We start from the raw sequence: 7,624 nt of genomic DNA on the forward strand, positions 1-7,624 counted from the left end.
GCGTCCTTAATATATCCAGCAGATTTATTAGGACGCAGCTCTCTGCTGGGTTCTTATGGAAAACTGAGAGCAAAAACTGAGTGGCTTATATGTATGTACGTTTCCAGTTTTTTTAATTAATTAATTTATTTTATTTGAAGGTGCGGCTTATGGTACGGTGCGCTCTATAGACCGGAAAATACCGTAATTGGTCTTAAAAGATTTTTCGTGAAAATGAATGAATTATCTGCAAATAATGCCATCTTCGAGCATCTGCTGTAGCAGTGACTAGCGACGTAATCATGTAATTTTCTTACCACTAGATGGCAGTAGGTACAGAGCATTTTACATTAAAACAAGATAATTAGCGATGCATAAATGTTACAGATAGCGGTGAGAGCATCGTATCTAGCAAGACCGTGACGACAGTGATGGAAAAGACAGTGAAGCTCAGCAGTAGTTGGAAAGAGCATGGGTCCATTTCCCACAACATAGCTGTGTGAAGTGAGCTTCTCAAGCCTGGCTACCATAAAAAGTAAAACCAGAGAGAGAAACTGAACAGCTGTTTCAAATCTTTCTGGTTTGGTTTGTTTCATACTTTCTTAGGGAGTAAAGTGTGTTTTACTTTTGCTTTTGTTCAATCCAAAATAAACATGAGTCACCGTTAAAAACAAAACATCGGAGACATTCCAGCTGCCCAACAACCAAAGAACATCAAGAAACTCCCAATGATGCTAATTGAAAAACCGGTTCTGCAGAGGCTGGACCATACCTGAATCTTATCTATGTCAGTAGAAGACTCTGAGCTGTTTTTCTATCAAGCAGATTGCAAACGACGGGTTCTCCTCAGAAAGTCAGAAGCTGTGAGTATCTCCTCTGCTTGAAATGTCTTGTCTGTTTACACTTTTCTGACCATCTTTGGTTGTACTAGATGGACTCAGTGGTTCCAGTTCTGGTTTGGTTCCACATATCAGCATTTTTGTTCTCCATAGTTGTTTCTATATTTCTAGTGGGATTACCTATGTCTTTGTAATTGTGAACGGTCAAAAAGATGTTTATATTACTCTGGAGTGACTGAAGAAAACTGAAGTTGTTTCCAGTGAAGTCTGAATGATTGCTGTCAAGGACAGCAGATCTATTTTATTGCTTCTAATAACAACAAAAGTTAATGGGGTTTTTTCATATTTGTTCATTTCACAAAATTAATGTATAAACATGATTTTAAAAATGAATTTAAAAACATTGGTGAAATGTTGCAGGTTGTCATTGCATGATCATCCAGAAGGAAGAAATGCTGTAAGTCAATGACTTGTGCAATTTGCTGGGTTTTCTTAGATGGAAATCTTTTCAACCAATATAAATAACCAACTGAACTTGAAGCATTGATTGATAACTAGGATCATTTGGAATGGATGAATTATTGGGTGAACTGACTTTTAATTTTATTGTGAAATGCCTCAAGATGATACACACATAAACTGGATTAAATTGAATAACTGTGATTGTAAGGAAGGCAGCTAACCTCATTAAAGTGAATGTATTTAGTTCATGTAGTTATAAAGACAATAATAATTTTTATCTTTCTGAACATAATATGGATAAAAAGTCATGATAATCTAGTTTACGATTTCAAATGAAACACCATGAAGTTAAAACAGATGTAAAGATTTGTGTAGAAGCTCAGGTAGTGAAGAACTGGGTTGATGGGTATTTTTCTCGAACCTTCATTAAAAGAACCACAGACAACGTATTTGAATTTTATGACCAAGCTTTTGCAAAAGGAGAAGACTCAGCAAACTGCTCCTCCAAGCCGTTCACTGAGCGTCTGAAGACCTTTGGTTACAGCTTGTCTTTTATTATCAAGCAGAGACAGGGAGGATAGCTAAAGAAGACAACAGGGATAATTTATGACTGCACACAGGCAGTTTCTAAAATAGGGAGTATTCCGGTTGATAAGAAGGCACCTGTGGAAAYGTAATTTAAGGTCTGAGAAACACACAGTTAACTGTTTCACATGAAGWCACAGGCAGATGGGGCCTCCAGGTCACACAGAATGAAGAGAACACTTTAAACTGAACATTAGACTGAATATGAACTAAAGTAATAACAAAATGTTAATACCAAAAAATCTCTAACAGGGTCTTGACGGGAACTCAACTCAAAACTACACACATATTTATGACTAATGGGCCCCGCCCTTTTTAAGTCCCCTGCTTAGTTTTGCTTTTTCATGTGGATTAAGAAAGAAACTCTTTGAAGACAATGTGCTGATTTTGGAGGCAGTGAACTTATTGCGCCCTGAGTTGATCAGAGGCAATAAGAGGTGACCTCTGATTTCACTTTTCCAACTCCTGCTCTGCAGTCCTGAATTGTCTCCACAGAAAGATTGACTTCAATTCATACAATGACATTGTAAAAAAAAAAAAAACTGGTTTAACTAAACTGGTTTAGTAAAATTGCTTTGACAAAACTTCTGGTATTTCCAGTGGCGTGCAGTCGGGATAGGCATCATGACGAGTAAAATTAGCTCCAGCAATGATAATATAAATCAGTGTGTTCACTTGTCAGTTTGATAAATTTGTTTTCTGTAAGATTTCAACATCTTAACGATCAAAATAGGGAACAGACTGTCAGTGTCATGTAATCATGCTCAGTGTTAGGCAGAAAGTGAAGTGCTTCACCGATAGGATAGGGGGCAGAACTGAGCCCCATTAGCACAATGGACATCAAGTGCTCTTCTTCTACTCATTGAACAGACTGGAGCCATTTGGACAGACACTGAGTAGTATTTACTTAACCATTTAGAAGAACCACTGAAAAACTTTCAACTAATCCAGGTTGAATTTTTAATGTCAAGAGTCGTTTTCTTACTGTTGACAGTGATTCATTTACTCTGGAGCAGGTGAACTGGATGAATTTCTAAAGTTCTTCTGTGTTTGTTTGTCCAATGAGCAAAGATTCAACATTTTAACCCTGTCAACCTGCACGAGTACGATTCAAAATCCCATTCAGGGTCCAATTGTTCCTGAATATTTTAATTTTGTTTCTCTGTACAGGTTCTGAAAATGCCTCTTCCAACTCAGCGTCAGTGCAACGTGGAGATTCAGAACAAGAGCTCCAGCTTGATGCTGTGTGAGCCGCTGTGAGTTGAAACACACACACACACACACACACACAGTTGTGTTGTGTCTCTATCTTTGTTGGGACTTTCCACTGACTTCCATTCATTTTTGCAGGCTATAACCTGTAATCTTCTTTTATTCTCATTATTTTTATTCCTTAGCTTCTCAAAGTACTCTTTCCTTCTTCCCACAACACTCTCCTCGCTTGCTAGAACATTACTATTTCTACCTTTAACAAACCTAACTTTCTGCACATCCTTCCCAGACTGATTCTTCTGTCTTGTCAATCGATACAAGTCCTTCTTTCCTTCCCTAGTGTCCAGGCACGCTTCCCTAAAACCTGCAACTCCACACACAAGGGAGCAGATGTTGTTCTTTTCTCTTGGTCCCATGCGCCAATGCTTGACTAGAGATGGCTGGAGGTATGCGGTGGGATAACAACCATGAAAAACTAAAGATGATTGACAGAGAGTTTTCTGCTAAATGTACTAAGTTGTACACAGGGGTTGTAAAGACAAACGTCACAGAAGTAGAATACCAAGTCAGACAGCTTTCACAAAGAAAAGCTGTCTTTTCTTTTCTCAGTCAGTGGGGCTTCACTGACATGCTCTCAATTAGAAGATGTCAGTGAAGCCCCAGGTTAGGTGCCAATTTGTTGTAGTTGTTGTAATTTAATCGATGGGAAAAGTGAAACCATCACACAGGATTAGGAATCTTTCCAAATAAACCCAATGAGGAGATTTATGAGCCTGTAGTTATTATTAGTTCAACAATCACAATAGTCTCCTGGATCTTCGATGGTGCAACACCTTTTATAGAGAGGTAATTATACTGGTGAGTGCATGTTTAGGTTTGAACCAATCCAGCCCTGGGCTGCACAGTGGCGCAGTTGGTAGAGCTGTTGCCTTGCAGCAAGAAGGTTCTGGGTTCGATTCCCAGTCTGGGGTCTTTCTGCATGGAGTTTGCATGTTCTCCCTGTGCATGGTGGGTTTTCTCCGGGTACTCCGGTTTCCTCCCACAGTCCAAAAACATGACTGTCAGGTTAATTGGCCTCTCCAAATTGCCCCTAGGTGTGAGTGTGTGTGTGCATGGTTGTGTGTTTCTGTGTTGCCCTGCGACAGACTGGCGACCTGCCCAGGGTGACCCCGCCTCTCGCCCGAAACGTTAGCTGGAGATGGGCACCAGCAACCCTCCCGACCCCACTGAGGAACAAGGGTGCAAGAAAATGGATGGATGGACCAATCCAGCCCACTTTTTGACCTACATAGGTTTTCTGGCTTTCTCTACACTGGATCTTATTAGACCTTTTATTAAGCCTGTAGCATTTAAAAATTTTAAAACATGATTACATTACTGTTTATAAATATATCTCAATTCATCTTTCTACATATTGCTGAATCTTGAGTTATTTCCTGGCTCCTTAGGTCAGAATGACCAAAGTAGAGAAAAAATAACATCCATCTTTCTTTTGATAGTAATTTATTCCTTAGGTCAGAATGACCTAAGGAGCCTTCTGCTAAAAACAGATAACCTTAATAAAAATGCCATAAATGTTCTCCTACACAAGTAGATTCAGACTCTGAGCAATAAAACCAACAGCACCTTCAGTTGAATTGAACTTAAATCTCTTTGTTTTCTGTCCAGGGTTTATGCCTTTAAAGGAAACTGTGAATCGCCTCTGCCTCCAACTCTCCGTCCATCAGAATCCGGCAGCGCACTCTTCACCAAGAAAGTCTACACAGCAAGCGGCTCATCAGGCGTCTTTACGTACGATGTCGTCCACGAATCCAGCAAGGAGTACAAAGGTCGGCTGGCCGTCATGTTCGCAGTTCCCTATGACTTCAACATCTTCTACAACTGGTACGCCGTGGGAATCTTCAGCAAAGACAAGCTGTGCAATGACGAACTCTACACTGAAATGTACTACGGCGTCCAGCACTGCTTCATTCGAGGAAAAGCTAAAGGGCCCAGTTTGACCCACAAAGAGGGTGGAGTGACCATCAGGGCCAGCATGTCCGACAGCTTCAAGCCGGTTCTGAAGTTGGAGCTCTGTGACAACTGAGACCGGCTGCTTCTGTTGGTCCAGTTAAACCAGTACCAGCACCATCTGGTTTTATTTAACCAAGTTTAACCACAAAAGGCTGCTTCTTTCATCACATCTTATCCAGTTTATCCCACTGCAGCCTGTTCAACAAATGTCAACTTTGAATAAATTACTATCAAAAGAAAGATGTTATTTTTTCTCTACTTTGGTTTGCAGCTCATGTTTCACGTGCTCACATTCATTAATTTATCTTCGTTTTTCCTTTAAATCTTGTGTTAAATCTGGTGGCTATGAGAAGTTAACATAAAGTATGTGGAATTAACCTCTTAACTGCCACCCAGAACCAGCCCACAGGAATCTCTTTAGAGTAGAGTAGACACAATATTTTTAGTTTCAGGTTTTCCTTGGAATCCAGAAGGACTCTGCTTGGAAACTGAGTTCCCTGAATAAAAGAGACACAAAAACTTAATGTTTCTGCCATAATTCGAGAGCACGCATTTTCAGTCTGAAAGCAGGATTACACGTCTTTCTTCTCAAAACTTAATACTTTTGCTTACATTTTCATTTTGAAAGCAAGTACCTTCAGCTGTTCTCAGAAGAGCAATGTTCACAATAAAAGCTAGATAATTTTTGTACAAATAATAGTAATCATTGAAACAAAAACGTCAATCATCTGCTAATCAAAATAATGCTTATGAATATTTGGGTCGATATTGATAACCAATATTTACTAATATTATATATTTCCTTTGAACACTCATAAATGCAACCATAAAAATTTGGTTACGGCTGAAAAAAGTGTGAAAGACAAACGTGGTGCCCTCTGGTGGTCTGGAAGGGAACTCCAGATACAAAAAGCTGCTCAGCTGAAAGTTTTTTCTTTCTGTCCTGGTTTAAAAAAACAGTGAGGAAAACAATAAAATACTTGAGGAAACGTCCAAAAACTTGCTACAAGTAGGGATTTATTGGTGGAGGGCCAGTAAAATTATTTTCTATTTAATCCTTATCTTGTCTGTTTAAATATAAATAAGAGTAGTTACATTTATTTTGTTGCAGATTGACAACTTTTATGTTACATATCCTTGTCTTTTCCAATCACAAACAAACTTGTAGGTCAATCTATCAGAAGTTTTTAATAGCCTGTATTTTGGGTATTGCTTGTTTTTATATATTAAACTCACAATCTCAGGCAGGATCTATAACCGTGGATCAAAAGTATTCTGTACAACGGCATATTAGGGCAATTGTAGAAAGAAATAAGAAAGTAAAAGAGTACATTTCTGCCAAAAAAGACCCTATAGATTTTGAGATTAATTTCAGAAATTTTCTAGAAAAAAAATATATATGCGAAATTTTCTAAAAGATCAAGGAAATTTCTCAGTTTAAAGTGTCAAAAATATACTTGAAAAAAATCTGACATTTTGAGATTAATACATTCTCTGAAATTTTCTAGAAAAAAAATATTTTCTCAGTTTGGAAAGTTAAAAATACTGCAAGAAAAAAAAACCTCAAAAAGAATTTCAGGAATTTTCTAGAAAAAAACATGGAAATTTCTGATTTCCAAGACTTGAACATTTTCAAATTTTAGAAATTTTCTGAAATGCCCAAATTCTTTGTAAAAAAAAAAAAAAAAAAAAAAGAAAGAATAAAAAAATTAATCTCAAAATTTCTGAGGTTTTTCTAACATTTTTCTACTTTTCAAACTCAGAAATGTTCTAGTTTTGTCCAGAAATGTTCTGAAATAATCTCAAAATGTTTTGGTTTTTTTGTACTCCTCTATCTAAATGTACTTTTCTATCTACATTAACCCCAATGCACCACCGTAGTTTTGTGTCGCAGTTTCTCTGTGCGTCAACAAAAATGCCACTCTCAATATGGCGGACACGCTGACGTACTCACGCTTCGCCTCTTGATTGATTGCCCCGCCCTTTTGAATCCCCCCTACCCCCATTATCAATTGGGCTTCAGGGGGCGGAGCGTGTGGTCAACAAGAAACAATCAGATGTCTGGACGCGGACAGGTGAGTTTGGGTCTGACTTCTTCTTCGGTGTTTACATCAGCTGATTTAACAGCAGGTCAAAGAGCGGGGTGGGGATGGTTAGCGAGTCTCACCGTGATTTCCGGTTCAGCCCACCTGAGAGAGGTGTTGTTTCTTTAGCTAAGGTGAGAAGCTAACATTTGCGGAGTTACGTCACCATGGCAACCGCTGCGGGACGCGCCATGCAGAAGAAAACTCCCCCTGAACTATAAATAATTTAAACCCACAGCAGATACATTTCTATCAATAATTTGTTTTAACATGCATCTATTTTAACGTTCATGAGTATTTTTGGTTAACAAAGCAACCTTAGAAACCTGTTTTTTATTTTAGTAACCGCGTCGATTATTCTGATAATTAATCGAGTAATGTTGCAGCGTTGCTTAGTAGCAAAAGCCAATAAAAGAAATCTATAAGATTTTAGTAAAAACATCTTATATA

At 38.3% G+C, this 7,624-nt stretch overlaps 2 protein-coding genes across 5 annotated transcripts in view; both read left to right on the top strand.

Moving 5' to 3' along the window:
• The first annotated feature begins 610 nt into the window (after positions 1 to 610).
• LOC103469018 (DELTA-sagatoxin-Srs1a-like) lies at positions 611 to 5,330 on the top strand. 2 transcript variants are annotated; one of them, XM_008416471.1, is made up of 3 exons: positions 611 to 842; positions 3,036 to 3,121; positions 4,746 to 5,330. In XM_008416471.1, exons 1-3 carry the CDS (start codon positions 765 to 767, stop codon positions 5,161 to 5,163), a joined length of 582 nt encoding a protein of 193 aa, XP_008414693.1. In that variant the 5' UTR covers positions 611 to 764; the 3' UTR covers positions 5,164 to 5,330. The 2 variants fall into 2 exon arrangements, with proteins under 2 accessions (XP_008414693.1, XP_008414695.1); XM_008416473.2 differs by lacking the exons at positions 611 to 842; positions 3,036 to 3,121 and adding an exon at positions 3,230 to 3,523.
• A 1,751-nt stretch (positions 5,331 to 7,081) lies between these two features.
• The window catches only part of LOC103469020 (globoside alpha-1,3-N-acetylgalactosaminyltransferase 1 (FORS blood group)), an 18,052-nt gene continuing 17,509 nt past the window's right edge, over positions 7,082 to 7,624 (top strand). For all 3 annotated transcript variants that reach the window (XM_008416477.2, XM_008416476.2, XM_008416478.2), the window contains exon 1: positions 7,082 to 7,165. The gene's annotated coding sequence lies outside the window, so the exon portion shown is untranslated. The remainder of the gene's footprint in view (positions 7,166 to 7,624) is intronic.

Source organism: Poecilia reticulata, linkage group LG8 (assembly GCF_000633615.1).
Source record: "Poecilia reticulata strain Guanapo linkage group LG8, Guppy_female_1.0+MT, whole genome shotgun sequence".
Classification (NCBI taxonomy): domain Eukaryota; kingdom Metazoa; phylum Chordata; class Actinopteri; order Cyprinodontiformes; family Poeciliidae; genus Poecilia; species Poecilia reticulata.

What these genes read in the sequence shown, in the direction of transcription:
- LOC103469018 (XM_008416471.1), top strand. Translation starts at nt 765, where the DNA reads ATGTCAGTAGAAGACTCTGAGCTGTTTTTCTATCAAGCAGATTGCAAA. An exon ending in TCCTCAGAAAGTCAGAAGCT is followed by an intron (nt 843 to 3,035) that starts GTGAGTATCTCC and finishes TTCTCTGTACAG; the next exon opens with GTTCTGAAAATGCCTCTTCC. An exon ending in TTGATGCTGTGTGAGCCGCT is followed by an intron (nt 3,122 to 4,745) that starts GTGAGTTGAAAC and finishes TTTTCTGTCCAG; the next exon opens with GGTTTATGCCTTTAAAGGAA.